Here is a 23574-nt window from a genome sequence, read left to right as displayed (position 1 = left end):
AACAAAAAAAGGCGAGGCATATAAAGCAGGGGAAAGGAACCATCATGAGGAGAGAAGAGAAAAAACTGATTTTCAACAGTATTTTTTCTGAAATATTGTTTTTAATCATAAAATTCATATGAAGCCACAAATGGCCTTGTAAAAACTAGAGCATTCTTACAAAAAAATAGATCTGGACATGTTACAAATCTAGATTTCAAAACATATCTCAAAGCTATAATAATTAAAACAGCCTAGTGAATATATATATATGTATATATATATATATGTATGTATAAGTAATCTCACACATATAGGGTCAAGTGGTCTTCAACATAGGTACCAAAAAAAATATATGGGGGAGGGGGAGAACAGCAAACTTTGGGAAATTTGTACATCCACATGACCAAGAGTGAAATTGACCCTTACACTATACGTAAAAAACCCCACACACATGGGGGGTTGTTAGACTGGCCTACAGGATCAAAGGCAGAATGGTTCCTCAAGGACCATCTGCAGACAGCAGAGGAAAGGGAACGAGGGGCTGCTCAGTGTAAGTCTCAGGACATTAAAGCCTTGGCAGAAGAGTCTACTGATGCAGCTCCCATCAGAGGCTGAAGGCCTGGAAGCCCCTTGTGTCCAAAGCCTGAATAACCTGAAGTCTCAACAAGGAAACCCAGAGGTGCAAGGGCCATAGAAAAATCCATGATGAAAGTTATTTCTTAAAAGAATCTCTGTTGTTAAACAACTGACACACACAAAAAAAGGACAGCTGCCCAAGAAAGGCAAAGTCAAACTGAGAGCAAGAGCTAGTGCCACCTTCGCTTTTTCTGTTCCATTTGGCCCTCTGCCTGTTGCAAGCTGTGGCTTACATTTGAAGATCTTAGATCTTAACTCTAGCATATCTGAAGCTCAATCCGAGAACTGCATGTTGATAGAGATCCAGAATTAGTTTTCTGAGGGATTGGGCTCAGAGCTCTGCTCCCAGATCCCATCCCTCCTGGACAGAGAACAATGTTAGGGACCCTGCTGGCAGCCACAGAATAGAACATCCCCAGTCAGTAGGCTCTCAGTGCCATCCATCATAATCCATCATACATCTCCAGATGCTGGGCTGTACACATCATGAGAATCCCTGCGCTCTGGGACATGTGAGGTAAGCCAGACATTGGGAAAGAAGAGCCAACAAGGTGAGTCATGAAAATGTCATAAATAACTTCCCACCATGGGGAATGCTGGTCCTTGGGATAATAACCAAGACATTTTATGCTGCCACTGCCTCTACAACATGTCTCAGTAGGACTGTATTTCCTGGAAAATCTTTTTATGTCATATCCTAATTGACTCCATGCAGGAATTTTTCCCTATTGAACGGATAAAGAAAATGAAGTAACAGGGATCTGAAGTTTGTCTGAGAGGCAGATGGGGGAGTGACCGAGAAAGACCACATAGGATTCTTGGCTGTGAGTTGTCAGAGGACCGCTGAGTCCTTCCCAGAGGCTTACAGACAAAATCCTGGGGATTCAGCCAAGGGAAACCTTGAGTCACAATGTGCACACTGACAGCAAATAGAACAGGCTTCCCTGTAAGTCTGACCATCGCTTACCTTACAGTAATCTATCTGTTCGTGTGTTGAGCTAACAGATGTGCTCATTAACGAGTGTCCTTGTATCTAGATAGCTGCTCGGTAGTGAATAAGACACAGGAAAGGATTTCTCTCATAGAGCTCCCTTCTGGTCCAGGACACAAAGGGAAGACGAAAGTGTTCAGAAATCAAATGGATACAAGTTGCTTGCCTACTTGACAGTGGCTATTACTGTCTCTGACTCTGACGGAGCTGTCAAAAATACTAAAATTTGGTGTTGGGATAAACCCAGTAGGGATCCTTTTAAGAAATAACTTTCATCATGGATTTTTCTATGGCCCTTGTACCTCTGGGACTCCTTGTTGAGATTTAGTGATCATGGTACGTTCCTTGCCCCTTTCAACACCTGCCAACACACAGCACTGCTCAGGTGTTCAACAGACACTGGGCACACAGGTAGGCATGAAAAGGCAGAGAGACAGGTAGATGGATGGAAGGACGAAGGCCCGGACGGAAAAATGGAGAGTGTGGTGCACATTAGATCTTGGAGCGCAGTGGAGGATTAATTTCGGGCTCGGAGCCTCCCAAGTGAGTTACCATCTGTGGAGTTCAACAAGTTTTTGTGACACAGCAGCTTGCCCAGCAGCCTCTCGGCAGGCAGGGTCAAAGTTCATCAGTGGGGGTGAGCTACCGGTGGGAGAGGAGGAAAAGCCACAACGCAGGTCTTAGTCAGTGCTATTGGATAACGAATCACCAAGATCCACTAGGAAGGTTTTCTGGAGTTTTCATGAGGGTCCAGGGACTACAGACAGACCTGAGAGATGGCAGGAATCTTCTTCTGTGCGGAGATGTGAACCTTCAGTCAGTGCCAGAGCACTGATTTTATATATATATATATATATATATATATATATATATATATATATGTTTAACTTAGAAATTGAGCATAGCAAGAGATAAATAGTAATTAATATTAAAATAGAACAATTATGATATTCCATGGTAAAAGTTATATGAATGAAGCTGTCTCACATCATTTTTAAAATGTTCATTTTGATTACGCATACATGTCTGTAGGCACACACGTGTATGCAGGTACATGGACTCGTATGCACTGAGGTTTGAAATGGGTAGTTAATCCCTCTGAGCTACAGCTACAGACAGCTGTGGGATGCCCTGCTTGCTTTATGGGTTCTGGGATCTGAACAGAGATCTTCCTGAGGCACAACAAGGTCTCTGAACCTCTGAGCCGTCTCTCCATGCTCTCTCCCACCTTACCGAACTTCACTCACTATTCTCAAGATGACACGGTGCTTTATATAAGGAGATGGAGTGAGGGAAGTGACAGACGATGGACGCGGGGTGTGAGGGAGGGAGAGGAGTCGGAATTTCATCATGTGAGTCCCAATCACTACATTTAAAATTTGTGAATAAGTTCAGACTTTGTCCATCTCGCATTTTCAAACTATGATTGGCTACAGACAACTGAGACCAAGGAAATCAAAACCACTGATAAGGAGGGGCTAAGGTTCATTCAACCTCAGGCAGTGGGAGTTAGGCTAGGGATCTAGAAATCGGGACCAAAGAACATAAGGTTGAAAACAGGGAACTCGGAGACAAATGCTGGTAAAGTAGCAATGTAACATGCAAGCAGGATTTCTTCGTGACTCAGTATTACCAGGGGCCCCACAGGAAGGGCAGAGGAAAAGGACAAGCTGATCTTGGATGGCCTTCCTCGTCCCACTGGGTCTTTGGAACCAGAAGAAGTCTTGGCCCAGGGAACCCAACGTGGCACTTCTCCGCAGCCCCACTGTGGTTTTCCTATTGAACGTGCCTATTTTGGGTAACTGGTGGAAGGGATCCCAGCTACTAGGGAAGACTCAGACTGCAACACTGGCTCCAGCCCTCGACATCAGACCCCTTCCTTACTCCCACGTCTCTCTCACCAGATCCCACTCTCTGGTTCCCTCCATATTTTGAGATGTAAGGAAACACTAAGTAAAGAGGGTAGCCTGTCAACCGGAAGCAAGAGTCGCTGCAGCAAAGAGTTTGCTTGCTAAGTTGTCTCGGTGGTTTCCGGGTGCTTTTGCTACCCACCAATCTCCTGACAGAGACGCCGATGGACTCTTCCAATTTCCCTGAGTGGAAAACTACCAGCATCAGCTGCAGTAGGTCCTGCTGAGAACTCTGTCCATCCCAAGCTCCTGTAAGGGTTGGCAGGCAGGCTAAGGAGAAGCAGCTGCCACCAGGCCCCAGCTTCCCAAGAATTACTTTTTAGACTCTCCTGCCAAGGCTGTGAGCCTGAAAGCATTGCTTGTTCCAAGATGTTTACCACGCCATGGCCAGCTCCAGCCCATGGGCTCCCCATCAATGAGTATCCTATATGCAGCTTCCAGGAAAACAGCACACGAAAGGTTTGAACACAGAGGTATGACCCCTGGCTCTCTCCAAGCACACATACTTGACAAAGAGAGATTATCAGGGTCGGAGGTGGGGCAAACCAGTCTGTGGTCTTAAGAAACATGAGTAACTGAAAACTTTAGAGTCAGGAAGAAATCTTAACTTATTGAACCCTGGACCTCTATATTTGATATAAAAACTTGTGAGTCTCCAAATGGTGACCGGAGTTGCTCAGAGACTTGCAGACGACCAGAGCAATGGTAACGGAAATCCAGGGTTCTCAGCTGTGGTCCTCCTCAAGCCTCCTCAGTCTACTTTTTGCTGTTCTAAAAAGGACAAGCCCAGTCAAAAAATGTCACTTGAACCCGGCTTCCCACAGACTTCACAAAGCTTATTCACACTGAGACCCTGCCAGGGTCCAGGCAATACCATTAGGCTTGCCTTCTTCAGTTTGTGAGGCTGTTTTTTTTTTTTTTTTTTTTTTTTTTTTTTTTTTTTTTTTTTTTTTTTATTTTTTGGCACATGGGTCTCTTTCACAAAGATCACTTTTTCCAAGTTGACACCCCCCTTAAGAATATCCCTTTGCTCTGAGAATTCAAAATAGTTTCCAGAAACAAGTGTTAAAGACTTTGAGAAAGAAAATCTGAATATATGGGCTTCAGGGTTCGGAGGTACATTGTCCTTGGTATGTTAGGTATCAAGGCCAGGCCTTGCGTGCATGCAAGGGAAACACTCTCACACCGAGTGGAGTCTCAGCCACACTTTGTTTTATACCCTTTGCTGCTGGGAACTTTTTTCACTTTGGTTCTGCACTGCTTTGAACTCTGAGAGTGAAACAGTCCAGCGAGATGGTTCAGCAGGTAAAGGCGCTTGGATGTGCAAGCCTGGTTACCTGAGTTCAATTCCCAGAACCCACCTGAAAGCGAACGGAGAAAGTGAGCTCCACAACGTTCTCTGACCTCGGTATGTGTGCTACGGCACATGCATCACCAAACACACAGTGAAGATGATGATAACGATGATGATGAGGAGGACAAAATAGTAATGTTGATAACATACATTTTAGGTGAAGCACAACCATTTAAGAGGATAACAGTAGTGATAACAGAGGACAAGTTAACTTCCCATGCCTGTCCCCAGGTGGGCTAGGGTAGCTTGTGATAATCAATGTTTCCCCCCGCAAAAAGCTGGATAAACTTCATAAATGCTCTGCTCAAAATCGCCTGATTGATGAGGCAGGGAGAGCAGCATGACTAAGGCCTTAGAGAAGGGAGCAATTTCAGAGACGAGAAAGACTCCTTGGAGTTATTTTCAGCCCCCAGCAGACTGAGACAGGGACAAGACGCTAATACTCGCCGTGGCACCCACAGAGGGTTGCTAGGAGGGAAACTAATCAGTGCTGATGAGAATCTAGGATGAACTGTGCACAGAGCTCTTCCACTCAGCTGCGTGCCTGGTGCTGGGCCTATAGAGCAGGAATGTAAAAGCCAAAGAATTCAAGACTTGCAAGGGGGAGAACTCACAGGGGTTCTGGAGACGCTCTCAAGGACCGAGAATTCAGCCTACCAACGATGTAGCCTGAAGATGTGTTGTTCTGCCAGATACAGGCAGATCCAATTGCTTCACCAATGGCCAATCTAGACTTAGGTTCACAGCCCCTTACAGAAGCCAAAGACCCGACAGCATGCTCTAAGAGCTAGTCAGGCCAGCTTCAAGAAGAAGCAGGCCATGCCAGTTCTGCCTGCTACACCACAGGGTTTCCAGTAGCTACTCATAATGAATAAGGTGCAGAAATGTGCCCAAATATGTGGAAATCCTTTACTCTTGGCATGCCAAGGGAAGAATTCCAGTTCAATCTTTTGGGTACTATAACCTGTTCTTAAGATGTAAGGTCTAAAGAGGGGTGTTTCTTATGTACAAGCAATACTAACTACAGAAAGGCTGCTCTCTTGGGATAGAAATTAGACATTTGTTTTATTTAAATAAGACACATATCCGAGCCAGGCATGGTGGTCCACACCTGTAATCCCAGCACAGGTTGGAAGTAGGGGAAGGAAGAGCTGGAATTCAAGGCCAGTTTTAGCAACATTTAAAGTACAAACCCCACCCAGGCTATGTGAGGCCCTATATCAAAACAAAATCAAAAAGAATGAAATGAGACAGGAGGGAGTAAAAGGGGAAGGGTGAGTGAAAAACAGACAGACAGACAGACAGGCTGATACCTGCAGTCTGAGCAGTTGGGAGGCTAAGCCTGGGTAGTTTTTATCTGAAGCCAACCTGGGTTACACAGCAAATTCCAAGATAGCCCTGGCTATATAGTTGATCCTACCTGAAAACAAACAAAGCAAAAACCCAGAAAGACAAAGGAACAGTAGCTAAAGACAGAACATGCTACCATCATTAACTTAGTGGGCACCCACTCGGGTGGGTAGTTGGGGTCCATCTATCACTCTTGAGAAAGTTCCTAACAGGAGAATCTATTACCAGTCTTAAATGTTGATCAAACATACTAAAAGAGAACACATTAAAACCATGGCCTTTCTAAACCACATCTGCCCCATCTCCACGGACAGGGCTTATGACACACTGGGGATATGTTAATGATGACACAGAAGGCAGACCTAGATGTCTTGTGCCTTTATTGTGGTTGTGACACTCGAAAGAGGCAGTCTGAATTCATCCTTACAAATGCCCAGAGTAGGAGGTGTACACCAAATGCGACCACAACCTCCCTTATTTATAGTCCTACAAATATTCTCCCTGTAGACCATAGGAAGGGGAACGCAGGCATTTAATAATAAACAGAGCTCTCTAGCTTCTGTAAGGTCAAGGTTGCTCTGCCTCTTCAAGTGGGAAGGGTATGTCCCCATTCAGACCTGAGGGAGACTGGGCCTTACTACAGCTGGGGGTTGGGGAGCTCAATTCACCCTCCCTCTCTGATTTCCTCCCTCTCAGCATCCCACTGTTAAAGGAATCACATCCCCACAGCCTCTACCTCGGCTTCCCCAACATCTTTCCGAAATCAAGCTTGGCATGACGCAATTTACATTCTTTTCCTGCCGCCGTGAAGCACAGAGAAGCCTTGAAGTCCCTTGTCTTTCGTTTCTACCCTCAATTACTCAAGTGTTGACTGATTGCCTTCAGAAGCCAAGCATGGCGACAGGCAAACTTCATGGTCACGGGTGGGTGGGAGGTCATCACCACAGGAAAACAGATAAAAACAGATAAAGAGACATCTTCCAATCAGAAGAAAAGGTTGCATGCCATTTAACAGTGTATCACCACCCACATAAGCCCATAAAAACACACACACAAACCTCAAATATTTAACTACTGTAACTTTTGTTTTACTTTAACTGTGTATGTGTCCAAGCCACCAAAAGCTCTGAGTGGCTTATTTTATTTTATTTTATTTTATTTTTTGCATCCATGCTCTTCAGAGACTTGCTAAAGGCAAGAGCTCATCCACAATCTCCCTATGCTAGAGCAAACACACTGAGTGTATTTTGTCCCTTTGGGGTCAGGATGACCACAGCCCAGGGTAGCATCATTCTTCACTAAGAACTCAAGTCTTTCTTGAAGACTACAGGAAAAGCATTGTTCACGAGTAACTCCTTTTCCTACCCTGTCATCTACAAGGTACACACTTTGTGTGTTTGGTGTTTGGATTTTTTTTTTTTCAGTTCCCTACTCTTCCTAAAGACACAAATGGCAATTCACTATTTGCAGATAACAACTTTCCAAAGCCCTTTACTTACTATGTTCCTCACTTACTCACTATTATCTCCCATGTGGCCCCCCGGGGGAGGGGGGAGGCAACCTTGTGAAATGCAGACCATAAAGTTACATCCCCCCACCTTGTAACTGAGCAAAGCTGGTGCTGTTGGGGTTTTGTTTGCTCCCCAGAGAGCAAATGTAATGTGAAGGGAACCTGGTCCCCTGTGTAGAAATCTGGAAACGAATGGAACCTTTAAGAGGTGAGGATTCTGGGAAGTCTTGGGCTCCACCCTCTGAAAGGAAAGGTAATTTTTTTTTTTTTTTTTTTTTTTTTTTTTTTTTTTGGTTTTTTCGAGACAGGATTTCTCTGCAGCTTTAGAGCCTGTCCTGGAGCCAGCTCTTGTAGACCAGGCTGGTCTTGAACTCACAGAGATCCGCCTGCCTCTGCCTCCTGGGTGCTGGGATTAAAGGCGTGCACCACCACCGCCCGGCTGGTAAGGTAATTTTTAAGGACTCCATTGTGGGTTTTTATCAAAGCCCCAAACTGGCCCCATCCAGCTCTCTCCTTGCTCACACTTCTGCCATTGTCATTCGCCATGCCCTTGAACCTCCCAAACTATGAATAAACAAACATGTTTTCTTCACAGCCTTGTTCTGTCCTGGTATTTCATTATACCAACAAATAGCTAGTGACTGTAATCACCAGCTGTGGTACAAAGATTTACTTTAGTAGTTAAGGTCATAACATTGAACAAGGACAGAACCAGAAGTAGAATCTCGACCTTTGATCTCCGTGGCCACCGTCTATTCACCCCTCCGCCACCATCCACTGCAGATAGCCAACAGTTGCCACACTGTCCAAAGCATAATCTCAAAGATCATGAAGACCTCCAAGTAGAAGAACAATCTGGAAAAAGGCTTGAAGAAGGTTCTTACTGATGTAAACTTTGCAATGTCCTGGTCTCAGAGACACTGAAATATAATAGCACAAGGAACCTGTCTCTTGGGAGTGTGTACAGCATGGACCTTAGTCCTAGGTGGTCATGAAATATTTGACATACACCAAAGACTTCAAAATTATGTGCACCTTGCTTATGTGACTTCTCATTGACGACCACTCCTATCTTCCTACTTTGTTTTCACGTGCGCCTTTTCTTGTATTCCAGTTCATTGCCTTCTTCTTGTCACCTGCCTGGTAGATTTCTTTAGCTTTAGCTCACTGACACACCTTAACATTCCAACCAACAAGACACCAGAGGTTTTACTTACTTGGGCAAAATGTGATCATAATTATAAATATACAAATAAATTAGCTCGGCATTGTGGTATGTACATATAATCCCAGTTGAAGCAGGCAGATCCCAAATTCAAAGCTATGTAGTAAGCTTAGGGCCAGTCTGAGAAATTGAATAAGGGTCTTCATTAAAAAAATTAACTAGAGTTAAAAAAAAAAAAAGACTGAAGACTTAAGTCGGTGGTTAAGCATTTGTTAGCTTGCACAAGGCTTTAAATTTAATCTCAAATTCATGCACCCAAACACCCCCCCCCCCATTGGATATCTTAATGATACCAGCTTCAAGGCCTTGGGGTTTTGCCAGCTCTTAGAAAAGGCATTGCTAAGCAAGATTGTTGTAAAGTAGTACTGATATTTAACCCTAGACACTTTAATGCTAGGTCTCTATAGTAACCGGAGACACTGGCACCTTGTGTATTCCTACCAGGATTGGGGGTCCTCCTGTAGTCTCGTGGCCTCTCAGTGCAGAAGCCCTAAGCACACCTGACAAAAGCCCAGAGGCCCAGGAGAGGAACTCTGTGTGGTGTTCTGATTGCAGTCACATGATCATGACCCTGGCTCTGAGGCTTAGCCCAAGGCTCCAAGGGCTCTGACTCAACCGACCGCAGGAAGAGAAGTTCTCTCCTCTCCTGCACTCCATTAACTCTCTGCCTCTTGAAAGCTTGAGACCTGAGACACAGGAGTGCAAAGTAACAAAATACACGTAAAACTTCAGAGTATAGCTAACAATCCGCCAGATGCTTTGGGTAGAAGGCTGTATTTTCACAGCAAATGTACTTGGAGCTCCTTCATCCTAAGATGGAAGACCCAAGAATTGCAAAAGAGAAGTATATTCTATGTAATTTCAAATATAGAAGACAGTATAAAATAATCAAATTGTCAATGAAGTCTGTGATCACCGTAATATAATGGCTAAAATTAAGGAAAATAAGGCCTGGTATCGCTTGAGCACATCTCATGTCTTATGTTATGCCAGGTCCCTTCTGTGTATTATCCTGTTCTTCATAATAGCCCTTAGGTAGTGACCAATGACAGGCAGGAAGACTGAGGATGTTCAAACAAAAGTTGAAAACCTGCCACGCTCACACATACAGTAAAGTCATAGCCTAGATCAGTGGTCCTCAACCTCCCTAATGCTGCAACCCCTTTACATGGTTCCTCATGTTGTAGTGATTCCCCAACCATAAAATTAGTTTTGTTCTTATTTCATAACTGTAATTTTGCCTCTGTTATGGATTGTAATATGAATATCTAATATGCAGATGGGTCTTAGGTGACCCCTGTGAAAGGGTCATTCAACCCCCAAAGGGGGTGCAAACCACAGGCTGAGGACTGCTTGCTTAGACCCAAAGTGAGATGTGGCGATTTTCTTCCCAATGTGTGTTTCCTTGCATCATTTTGTCTCTGTGAACCTGTGTACCAGTGAATTTTTAAAGGCCAACTTGTCTTAATCTAGAATCACCTGGGAAGACAGTAGTTTCATTGAGGACTTGCCTAGATCAGGTGAGCCTGTAGGCATGCCTGCAGGGAATTGTCTTGTTTGTTAACCGGCCCAGCCCAATGTGGATGGCACCATTCCCTAGGCTGTGGGTTCTGAACTGTGTAATAACGAGAGAAGCTAGCTGAGCAAAAGCAAGCATCAAGATGCATTTATTTTCTCTTGACTGTGGGTGTTATGGGACTAGCTGCCTGAGTCCTTGCCTTCATTTTCCTTCACTGATGAACTATAACCTACAACTACAAACCAAACTTCCTCTCCTGTGTTCCTTTCCTTCAGGGCAATCTCACCACAGCCACAGAAACGGCACAGCCTCAACTCTGTTTCCTCACTTTCAAAAGACTAGATTAAATCAGATTAAACCAGTTTTTCTTGAGCTCTCCCAGAACTGGCCACAGAGTTCTTTTAAACAGAGAACCTTTTATTCTTTTTTTTTTTTTTTTTACAAAATGCACTTTTGCCTCTGTAAATCAATCCTGAGATTCAACTTCTCGGGCCCTAGTATTCATGCACTCTCTGTGATATAGGCTCCTCTGCATTGATACTATGTGGTCTCACTCTCTGCAGGAAGCAGTGGAGCTTGGAGGTCAAGGTCTATCATCTTGCTAGCACTAGATGGAATCCCATCCAGGCTATGATGCTTTGTCTATAACTTCAGTTATTGACTAGTATTTGTGGTCCTTCATCCCTTCTCTGTAAAACTAAAGTAACGGCCAGGCAGTGGTAGTGCATGCCTTTAATCCCAGCACTCAGGAAGCAGAGTCAGGTGGATCTCTGTGAGTTTGAGGCCAGCCTGGTCTACAAGAGCTAGTTCCAGGACAGGCTCCAAAGCTACAGAGAAACCCTGTCTCGGGAAAAACAAACAAACAAACAAACAAAACCTGGAGTAATACTGCATCTTCATCATCTACTATGAAGATTGCATTGTTAACATCACTTCAAATGGTACTAGGAGTATACAGCATGGGCTCTGAGTATCAGTTGGTGCTTTTGTTGAGTTCTTCAGTTTACAGTCTCTTTTCCCCTTCTTGGTATAATCAAGAGAGGAGTAGGGGCAGTTGAGCTTCTGCTATCACCAGAGGAAGATTCTTATACTGGAAGGAAGGATATAAGAGGCCACCCAGGACTAGACTTTACAAACAAGCTTGCAAGAAAGAAAAAGCTCATCTAGCATTGTTCACTTGAGAGAAATTCATCCAGGGGCATCTCCTTCTTACTTTTTATATCCCTCCCTCCCAGGACTCTATTCTAATCATCAGGGAGAGAGGATGAGAGAGAGAAAGAGAGGGAGAGAGAGACCATTAGTTTAACTCTTAGCATTTTTCTCAAGACATGAATAGTGGGGGCACAGGGAATGGAAAATAATTTTTCATTTTGGAAACATATAGAAGAAACAACATGCATCAGCCTTGGTGAAAGTGAAGGAACTTGGAATCAGGTGACAACTTGGTACTGAAGGGACCCCGAGCATCCCCAATGCCTCCTTTCTTTGCCAGGGTGAACTGGCCCTGAAGAACTTCTACCTCAGGACTTTTTCATGTAGCACAATGAAGAGACCAAAGTCCCAGGTCTGAGCTCTGTGTCCTCCTTTTAGTCGTATGCTAGTCTTTGCCTTCAAGTTGAGCCTCAAATTTAATTAACTTACAGCTATAAGCAAACAAATAAGTAAATAATGAATGAATGAATAATAAAGCTAAGAATTTTTCTAAATGAACTTTAAATCATTCATCAGAACGTTCCAATCCCACTCAAATTGCTGACTTGTAAAAATGATTTTTGCAAATTTGTTAGTATAGTTGTTTACTAGGTGTGGATTGCCATGAGCCAGCTTCTGAATTATGATTCTGCTGTAAGATGCTGCCCTCGCTCCTTCCAGTACTTCCTCCCTCAGCTTGGCAATTGTTACAGTTGAGATCCTCATGCACAGCTGGAACTGAATGGTTGCTAGCACACCCCGCCCATCCTGCAGGAACATACTACATCTCAGTATTTCTCATGGAGACTTCCACAGCCCTACCCTGCAGCCCCTCTGGCTGTTTTGAACACTGCCGTCTCTGGAAACGCCAGTGGCGCCGCTCAACTTACCAAGTCCTTTGCCAGAGCTCAGCTGCTTTAGAGCCCAGTGCCTGAGCCAGTGGGTCACAACCTCAGATTGGAGGAGGAGATGTAACTGAACACAGGAATTGTCAAAGTATTGGCAGCAATAAAGGGGTTTTGAAAGCGCAATGGCAAAGATCAATGCAAAATCAAATGCACGACACCTGTGTGTTTCTGGCAGGATTCACCCCTGTTACACCGTGCATTATCTCTGGAACCTTGCTGCTTAGCCCCCAACACATGCGCTTCCCACTGAGCCCACTGTCAGGACCCCAGTGCCCACACACTCTGCCTAAATCACAGATTCCAGACTATCGTATATTGTGGGCTTCAATGTCTTTACTGCACTGCAAAGATTTCTGCCCTTATAGAAACATAATGCTTTAATTATGGAGGGAGCCTTAACGTTTTCCCATCACTCCTCTGTGTATATGTATCAAATTAGTGTATCTTTGGCTAGTATTAGTTAGAATGTTTAACTTTTCAAATTGTTATTTGAGTTGCTGAGTTCAGGTTCATTTTTTTAACAATCATTAAATGAATTTTTGGCCTGTGACTGACAGGATAGGATTTCAGACACCTTCTAACATGGTCTTAAACCTATTTCTGTTAATAGTTGGCCATATAGCGTTTAACACTGAGGAGAAATGGAAATTTCTTGTCTGCTTTCACATCTCTGTTTCCAGTTTAACTTGGTGAAGTAGAAGTGGAGGCAGAAAGAAGGGCTGTTCCTTTGGTATGTACCATGCTCCTAGGAAAACCTTTTAAAATTGAGATACCTAGTTTTTGTGCTGGTGGAAAGGGCCAACAGAAATACCTAACAACAGAACAGGGAGTAAGATTGCCTTCACGCAGCCTGCCTCCTATTCAAGGACTGCAGCTTGTAGTCTAACACCGGAAGCTGGTTTTCCTGGTTTGATTGCTTAGTGCCCCTCTGGTATACCAGCCTCCGTGATGACACCCAGCACCTCAGCCTCGTGTGCACTCTTCGTCCTCTTCCTTGGAGCTCAGAGCAGAAAGACCATCGTGGGAGATAATCTAACTTTACAGGGTAGAAGGTTACAAAGCATAAAAATAAAAAAGGTGTCCACAGCCGGGCGGTGATGGCGCACGCCTTTAATCCCAGCACTCGGGAGGCAGAGGCAGGCGGATCTCTGAGTTCGAGGCCAGCCTGGTCTACAAGAGCTAGTTCCAGGACAGGCTCTAGAAACTACAGGGAAACCCTGTCTCGAAAAACCAAAAAAAAAAATGGTGTCCACATTGAGATCTGAGGACCCCCACAATAATGGAAACAAGCATTGAATTCTCTTGACCAACAATTCTTAGATTTTTTTTAAAAGGAGTTTTGACCATGTTTCCTATTAAGGGAATAAAGAATAGTCTGTGAACATGGCATTGGTTGGGGAGGTACTCTCTCAAGTGTACCATTATACTAGTCAAAAGACAAAATGAATGCACCCTTGAGAATGTAATTATAGCTAGCTGAAAAATTGAGCTCTACATACTATTGTGGGAGGCTAAGTGGGTAAAAATCCCTTTGGAAGACTCTATGGCATTATGAAGAACATTAAATAACATGTTACAAGTGGCCCAGGAATTCCACTTCTGAACATAAACTCAAGAAAATTGAGTATATATCCTTCCCACAAACTCTATGCAAGAATATGGAAGATTTTTTTTTTCACAACAAGCCCAAACTTTAAACTATCCAAGTTCCCATCTATAGTAGGCCGTGTAAATGAAGAGCACAAAAGTAATAACATACAAGAGCAAGGACGGGCCATCAACCACTGCATGTAGCCATGGAACAAACGTAATAAAGAAAGTGTTCGTTTAAAGAAGCTGGGTGTAGTATCCATGTATCGCATGTCTCCGTTTATATAAAGTATAAACAGGCAACGAGTCTTTCTTGCTAGAAAGCAACATAGTGGATGTCACCGAGGTAGGGTAGAAAAAAGAACTCCATGATGCCTCTGCTTCTTATATATTAAAGTGTAGCTCGCTGCTAACCTTTTGATATTGCCATACAATGTTCACATTCAAGAGTGGCACAATCAAAAAGATCACATAAAAAATCTCATGTTTTATGTAAGTGTACACTTTTGTATTAGCCCACATTCACAACTACCCTCTGCTTCAGGTTAGACGTGTCTGAATGAATATGTTGGGTTTGTAAAAAAAAAAAATCTATCAAATTGAACACATAAGATATGTGTATTTCTATTTGTTTATATTTGTCAAAGAATGAAAATATGGACTTAAAATCTTTACCTTTCTCTTTACCATGTACATTTTTTTGTTCTTATAAACTCTGGGCATAGCTATATGGCTTGTTTTGACCAATGAGGTTCACCCCCAAAGTACTGAGAGTTGAAACAGGGGCTTAGCAGACAAGCACCACCAAGCTACAGCCCTCATCCCCGCCAATATGTTCTTAACAAACAACCTGAGCAATGGGTTGAAAGATTATTTGTACATGCCTGCTTCCACTCATGCTCTTGAGCAACTTCTATGAAAACATAACCAGGCTAATCTTCTAGAAGAATCTGCAGAGCCACAGCCAAACTGCCCTTCCTCACGGCCAAGGTATTCCTAGATGAGTCAATAGCCAACTGCCTCCAGAATAGGTAAATGCACTAAAACAGCTCAAAGTACAATCTGACCAAGCACAGCAGAAACCATCAAGTTATAAGCTTGTGAGCAAAATAAACACCCATTTTAGTCACTGAGCTATTGAAGATGTTGAGCAACATTATTGTGCAACAGACAAATGGCACAATTATATACTTTAGGTTAAAGCTAAAAGATAAATAAATCAATTAGAACACCACACACACACATAAACTGACTTAAAAGATTCATCTCACATCCTGTGAGAAAGGGAGACTTCGTGGGATCCTGGGAACCTGGCATCCCACAGACTTAGTGTTCCAAAAGTATAGTAGGGTGGTCAAGTAAAACCCAGGCCTTGCGTCTGGTTGATAAGCCCATCCAAAGAAGCTCCCTGCGCATCTAAAAGTTCTCTCCCATTTCTCCCAAAAAGCACAGCAGCAGCCATTTCTTCTCCCATTAAAAAAAAAAGGCATTGAAACTGCTCTGATCTACATAACACCTCCTGTAGAATACCCAGCACGTTCTATATGGAGAGGGAACGGATACGAGTTTGTGTTTCGGACTTGGCCGCGTTTCACCACGCAGGTGAAAACTGACGCTGTGCGCTCCCTTGGCAGATCTCTTTCTGAGATGACCACTGACAGGTGTGGGCAGGCGCCTGGTATTCAGCTTCCAGCTGAGTAGTGGCTGTGTTACCTGGATTAACCTGAGCTTTTGCAGAACCCAGGATGGGCAGGAGCAGGAGCAGCACCAGGGGCATTCTGGGAATCGGGATCATGTCGGAAGATGGAGCCGGATCTGGAGTCTGCAGCCCACCAATAATGCAAGGAAACAGAAAGAGAAGGAAAAGAGATGAGTAATGAAGATCTCACCAACACACGTGAACACAATCTTCCTAGATAATTTGGAATTCTTGCAATGTTTATTTCTATATTTAATACTTCAGTAGACCCAGGGATTATCTAATGCAAGAATTTTCCAGTTCTATTAGACTACGCACTCACTCCTGGAATTAAAATCCACAAAACTATACACAGGTAGCAATATATTACTGAGGCAAATACCAAACAATAACAACAAAATAAAATTTATATTTATGATGTCATCTAATATTTTCATATTATCAACATTAGTTCCAACATTAAAACAAAAAAATTAATAACTATAACCTGTTTTTAAAGCTGTATAAGTTCAACATTTATCTTGTTCCACTAGATTTGAAGTGATCTGCAGAACTTTGTAGTTTACTTTTTTTTAAGTTTCCTCGAAGAGATCTATGTGACGATGCTTGAGACATGAACATATCAGTACATACCCAGATTTAATTCAATAGAGGCATAGATGAATAGGGAATTTTTATATGTATGTATACGAGTGAACATAATACACATCCATTGACCCCCTCACTCCGACAGCTAAGAGGGCCCAAGGGCAGAACATCCTGGCAGTGACCATTCATTGACAATGCAAACCAACTGTCCGGATCTTGGTTTCTAATCCCACCTCCAATAAAAGGAATCAGAGTGTCTTAGAGAAAATGGTTGATTCTGAGACCGGGTCAGAAAATCCGTAAGATAAGCCTGGGATTTATGTTGTATACACACACACACACACACACACACACACACACACACAAAATGAAGTATGTCAAAAGTATATAGGCATCAGCCAAAAGATCTCCCTGTAACCAACACTGGAACAATTTGAACAATAAAATAAATAAAGAAGTATTAGATTATAACTCAGTGTATAAAGTAAATATCCACAAGTCCATGCTGATGTAAACAAAGGACTGAATAAACAAACGGGGGAGAGCAGCCCATTTTCCATGAAAAAGAATTCCAAATAATTATGTAGCTAATCTGGTCCTTACACATAAGTCGCACATAGCAACTTTCTTCCAAAGGATGCAGCAGGGGCCGGGGGAGCGGCCGGAGAGCATCTTTTTGTTGGGGGTAGGGGGGATCTGCCAAACCATAGGTAATTATGGTTACATAACATCAGCACTGAAAAGTCATTGTGACGGGTGCGTGTCCTTGGTAGAATGTCATGGCAAGGCATTTGAGGTCAGTGGTCCCGACCCACAAACCATGGCCTTTGTTTAGGCAAATACTAAGTGAAGGACTTTCTCCAAGATTCCCAACTTATCCTCTGTGCTGTCAGTCATCCAAAACAAGAAAGACCGAGAAGCAGTCCCCACTAATGGGAGGGAAGGCGGTACAGATACTAATGAAAATGTAATGAGTGGCACACTGTATGCATCCTGGATTTGAAAAAGGACACGGGGGCAGGCAGGAAACAGAGGAAGTCAGAGGAAGCTGTGAACTTTAGCAATGAATCAACGTTGTTTTGCTTATTTGACAGACAGTGCTAACGTAAAATACTAATTCGTGTCAGGCACACAGAGATCCTATGTAATGTCTTCACAATGATTCCATAAATACACAACTGCTCTATCACCCAGATAACACTGATAAACGACAAGGAGAAGAATCCCTGTGGGTTGGACTGAGTGGGGAAGAATTCCAGAAGACATTCTGGGTTCCTGAGAGACAGACAAGGTTTGGATGGGCAGTAAGGGAGGGGCTGACGCAGCTGGGCAGGTGGTGCTTTCTAAGTAAAAGAAACTCTCCGCGATGATTTCTACACAGTAATATGTAGAGCCACTTGAAAAACTTTTTATTTACTTTTTTGCATGTGTGCGTGTGTGTTTGTGTATGTGTGTACATGCACACATGCACGCATCATGAGAAGACAGCCTGTAGAAGTCAGTTCCCTCCTTTCTACCCCATGTGTTCTGGGATTCGAACCCACGTCATCGGGCTTGGCAGCAAGTGCTTTCACTCCCTGAGCCATCACATCAGCCCCGTAAGAACATCTTTTCAAAATGCCTACATTTACCTATTAACTATTGGTTAAAAATGTGTGCGTGTTTACATGCGTGCACGTGGTAGTATGACAGCTTGTGCGAATCCATTCCACGTGACTCCCAAGGATCAAAGTCAGATCATCAGGTTTGCTGACAACCCCCTACACCCACGGAGCCATCTCGTCAGCCCTAAAAATTCTTTAAGTCAGATATTCAAATGGTCTTCTTTAAAGAAAATAGGGTAACAGCAAGTCAAATGGAAGAGATAAATGCGACTCTGCAGAATGTGGTAGGGCCAGAGAGATCCAAAGATGATGTGCATTTTGCATTTCACGGACTTGGGCATAATAAACACCCGTCTCCTCCAGTAGCTGGAAAACGTACTTTCATCAAGTCTCCAGAAAATACTCCCAGAAGGAAAAAACATGTAAGTGTTGCTCACGACTGTGCTCTAGGCGTGTCCGTCCATGGAGATCTGTGTTCCTGTGGGCCACCATCCAGGAAGTGCTAAGCCCAGGTGTGTCCACTCCTGCAGGCTTTGGCTGAAGATTCCATGGCATACTCTCTCTGTCGTTGTGGCATCGTACTCAGGGGTTTCTGACCACACATTTCTTCACTCCACGGCCCTTCCCAGCGCTACAGAGACTGCCTCCTCCACCTCACCGTAGAGAGACTGTCCCCTACACCTCACCCCACAGAGACTGTCCCCTACACCTCACCACACAGAGACTGTCCCCTACACCTCACCACACAGAGACTGTCCCCTACACCTCACCACACAGAGACTGTCCCCTACACCTCACCACACAGAGACTGTCCCCTACACCTCACCACACAGAGACTGTCCCCTACACCTCACCGCACAGAGACTGTCTCCTCCACCTCACCGCAGAGAGACTGTCTCCTCCACCTCACCGTAGAGAGACTGTCCCTTACACCTCACCGCACAGAGACTGTCCCCTACACCTCACAGCTCCTTCACTTCCCCGGTGCACACACCTAGTTTACCTCTGTGTTATTAGAAAAGTTATCTGTTAACAATAGGCTTCTACAAACTATGCATTTAGAGAGGTTTTGCTCTGTTTTTCTTTTCTTTGTTTATTTATTATTTATTTTTGAGATAGGGTTTCTCTGAGTAGCCCTGGCTGTCCTAGAACTCATCCTGTAGACCAGGCTGGCCTTGAACTCAGAGATCTGCCTGCCTCTGTCACCACCCCCATCCCCCACCCCCACCAGAAGTAGTTTTTAACTGAACTAAACCAGACTTACTAGGTGACCAAAAAATACCAATCTCCCTTTTGGTACTGTTGCTTGGTTTCGGGCTGTGAATCTCTAAAGCCAGTGATGGTTTTTCCCCCTTTTCTTAAAAATTGAGGTGAACAGTAGCTAACTAATGAACTCAGAGGGGTCATAACAGACCTAAATGTCCATCGCTGTAGCAGATGGGTCTAATGCCCCAAGGACACTAATATCCACTCAGTGGGGTGTGGTTTTACTGATGATGTAGCCAAGGAGAAAGTGGTTAAACTCCAGGTAACAGCACAGAAAAGCAAAACAAGCACATGGGCCTAGGGTTCCATGACTCCAGAGTCCACCCGGTGTCAGTGCTATTGTAATGGTTCCTTTTGTCTTTCTTTTTATTCTGTCCTTTTGTCTAGGCCTCGGCCTCCCTTCCCAGTTCAGTTACAATATGGGGCTTCTCGTTTATTTCTGCTATATTTTTTTTTAGTTTTATTTATTTTTTAATTTTCTTTTTATGTATCCTTTGTGTCTTTCACATCATGCATCTCAGTTCCACTCATTTCCCATCCCTGGTCCCTTCGTATCTGTCCTCTGCCCTTGCAGCGCCCCTCACAATAAAATTTAAGAGAAAAAAGAAAAAAGGAAGCTGTAGTGTGACGTAGTGAGTCATGCAGGTCTTCTGTTTTCTTTTGCCTAAGAGCCTCTGCCAAGCCCTTTCCTCTTTGCCTGCCCAAGTCTCTATTCAATGGTCACTTTCACATCAAAGTGTTCTGATTCGATTGATCAATGCACTGAAAACATAGTTTTTCTATAGAGCAATGATCACGATCTCAGCTGTGTACGGTTGCTGTGACTATCCAGTGTCCTTTCTGGAAGCTCCATGCTTACTCTCAATGTCACTGTGTTGAAAACACTCAACAGAGGGGCCTGATATACACCATTGCTGAACCAAATACTCAGCGATTACATCGGGCTAATCTGAATGTTTTTTTTTTTTTTTTTTGCCCTAAAAGAAACTTTCTTCAAGGATTCCTATGAGCAGACAAAACCTTCTGAATGAATTGTCTTAAGGATTCAGTATGGAGCCATGTGGTGGAGACAAGGAGCTCAAAGCGTGTGTGGGAATATGAGCAGTTGGGAGAGGTCTTCTCTCTGAGCTTCTGTGACAATAAACATGAACTGCTTTGACAATTGATTCAGGTCTGAAAATATGAAATAAAATTGAAAATGCAAACTCCATTGGTCAGAGTCTTGCCTTCCATTCGTTTATTCATCGATTATCTTGCAAATGTCCCTTCACATGGGACACAGATGCCTTAAATGTCAGAGAAGGGCAGGGGAGATGGCTCAGGCCGTGATGTACTCCACAGAAGCATGAGGACCTGAGTTTGACCTCCCAGAATCCACGTCCCTGAAAGACACTGGCACAGCTGTAAATCCCAGCACTGGGGAGGAAAAGACAAGAGGATCAGAAGCCAAATCAGTGAGCTCCAGGCTCTGTGAGAGACCCTCACTCAAAACAACATGGGGAAGTGTGATCAAGGAAGGTATCCAACCTCTGGCCTTCATGCATGCATTTGTTCACACATGCATTTGTTAAATGAGTCAGACAAGTTCACCGTCATCACAGGGCATAGAGTGTGGAAATAAATAAGTAATAAATGCATGAAAAGATGTACGGGTGGCAACCGACAGGCCAAATGCTCTGAATCATTTCTTCCCCTTTCAATCTTGTAATAAACAGGACACTGTGAGGTGTGAAGAGGATCGCTGTACAGTAAAGAAAACAAGCTTGAGTAACACAGCCAGGGGTGAGCTGTTCTAGGGAGGTGTGCAGTAAACTCTTCTAAGCATGCAAGTGGCTCAGAGACAGACACACAGAGCATAAAGAGACTGGGCAGCCAGGATCCAAGCACAAATAAATAAGCATTTGACAAATAAACATCTGAGAAAAGGGGACATAGAAAAGCATTAAGTTTCTAGTGACTCAACAGCCTTTACAAAAGCAAAAACCAAAGCATATCCACACCTCACACAAAAATAAAGAACCCAAAGTTTAAAGACAGAACAATAATCCCAGCACTTGGGAGGCAGAGGCAGATAGCACCCCATGAGTTTGAGGCCAGCTTGGTCTACAGAACGAGATCCAGGACAGCCAGGGCTACACAGAGAAACCCTGTCTTGAAAAAAAAAAAAGGAGAAAAAAAAAAGAATCTCAAGAAAGTACACGAATTTGCCATAAACTAAAGACTTGCAGGAAACAGCATGGAAAGGAAAATACACAGACGATAAAAACATTTTCCATAAAAATTCAAACCATCCTAGGGATTACAAAAAAACCCAGAAATTATAAACCTAACAGATAAGCAGCGAACAAAGGTAAATATTTGAAACTATGAAAGCAAACAACTTCTGTTGCACTAGAAATATGGGTCAAGTAAATAAAGAACAAAGGGAACGGGAGACTGCCTCAGAAAGCAGTCGCTGACCCAGTCCCACAGGCTTGTCCAGTGTGAGGATGGAGATCTGACGATGGGGTGGCGAAATGCAGCGCTCCACCCTGAGCCGTGGTCGGGAATTAGGAGATAAGTTAGCTAGAAATGCATCGCACATCCTAGAGAAAGGGGTGCATGGAAATACAGCGTGTGTGTACAAATGTGCTTTGCAGGGTCTTCTAGGCGACAGAAACTTGGGAGGCGGTCTATCAACAGAGGGATGCTATAAAGTATACTGCTCCTATCAATACTTTAGGGTGGTGAGGAACGAATTCCAGAGGTTGGAGAGATGACTCGGCAGGTGACAGCGCTGACTGCTCTTACAGAGGGCTCAGGTTTACCTCCTGGCAGCCACAGAGCCACTCGCAACCCACTGTAGCTCCAGTCCAAGGGGGATCCAGTAGCCTCTTCCGGCTTCTGTGGGCACCACACATATTGGGGTACATATACATACATGCAGGTAAAAAGAAAAACTCATACATACAAAATAATTAAATCTTTCAAATAAAAAGAATGAATTACAGCCATATGTGGTCACATGGCTTAGCATGCATGACATGTTTCTAGGTGACCAAGAAGGCAGCAAAGTCTCTGTGCAGCACACTTTATATTTTTATGGACACACACATGTATGTATTTGTAGAAAGTCTGAAAGGCGAATCACTGAGCTGGTAACAGTGATTCCCTCCGAGCTGGAGAAGGGAGATGGGGTGCAGATTTCAGCAAGAGGACCTGTGAATGACTGCCCTATGGAGACTGACTTATTCAGAACAATTCCATTGTTTCATATCTATGTGTATGTGGTGTATGCCATCATCATCCTCATTCATCATGTATGCCCCGGCAATGCTTGAGCATGCAGGAACAGCCCGTTTATGATGGTTCTCCAGTTGTTCCTATCCTGGGCCGTCCTAGATGCTTGTGTTATTGTCATTATCAAGGTTCCCCAGTCTTCCTTTACGTTGTCTATCCAGCATTTTGGGGGAGTCTTCCTCTTTGCCTTATCCCATGCCCTCCTCCAAGCAGTGCTATCTTCGGGTATCTGCTGTCACTCATTCTCATAACATGGCCGAAGTATCTCAAACGCCATTGCCACATACTGTAGTTTCCTTCCTTCTACAGATAGAGATGTTTCTTAATGTCATCATTGTGCAGCCTATCTCTTCATGTGATGCCTAGAATCCTCCTGAGATGCGCCATCTTGAACATGCCGTTCTGAGGAGCGCTTCATCGTCCAGGTTTCGAAGTTGTAAAGAAGGCAGCTCAGGACAAGTGTCTCATATACTTGTCATTTTGTTATTGCCGTAATGCCTCTTGCTGACCAAACCTATCCTAGTGCCTGGAATGCAGCCCTCCTCTTGATGTCCAAAATAATCCCTTCCTTTGAACTGAGGTTTCCTCCATGATAGGCAAAGTTCTATGTGGTATATGTGTGTATATGCACATATGTATGTTTGTATGTATAAGAAAATGCACATGTGAATGTGCATACAAGTGTGTGCAAAGAACAGAGGTAGATATCAGCTGTCTTCCTGGATCATTCTTTGCTTTATTTACCGAAACAAACTCTCTCACTGAGCAGAAGCTCACTGATACAGCTAGTCTGACTAGTCAGCTTGCTCCGGGAATTTCCTGTGTACACTGAGATTTTAGGCAGGCTGCCACATCCACCTGGCTTTTAGGTGGGTTCTGGAGATCCAAACATCAATCCTTACACTCCTATGATAAGCATCTTATCCTCTGAGCCATCTTCCCAGCCCATTGTTTGATTTTTAAAAGGAGAAT

The 23574-nt window shown here is 43.7% G+C and overlaps 1 protein-coding gene across 3 annotated transcripts in view; it reads right to left on the bottom strand.

Moving 5' to 3' along the window:
- Positions 1–23574, bottom strand: part of Ddr2 (discoidin domain receptor tyrosine kinase 2) — a 125443-nt gene that overhangs the window by 32474 nt on the left and 69395 nt on the right. For all 3 annotated transcript variants that reach the window (XM_038350053.1, XM_038350055.1, XM_038350052.1), the window contains exon 3: positions 15880–15988. In XM_038350053.1, the coding sequence (XP_038205981.1) occupies positions 15880–15961 (82 nt within the window). In that variant the 5' untranslated portion in view covers positions 15962–15988. The remainder of the gene's footprint in view (positions 1–15879; positions 15989–23574) is intronic.

This window comes from Arvicola amphibius, chromosome 12, assembly GCF_903992535.2.
Source record: "Arvicola amphibius chromosome 12, mArvAmp1.2, whole genome shotgun sequence".
In the NCBI taxonomy this organism is placed as follows: Eukaryota; Metazoa; Chordata; class Mammalia; order Rodentia; family Cricetidae; genus Arvicola; species Arvicola amphibius.
Note: the sequence above shows the minus strand (reverse complement) of the source record. Positions and strands in the feature narration are given on the sequence as shown.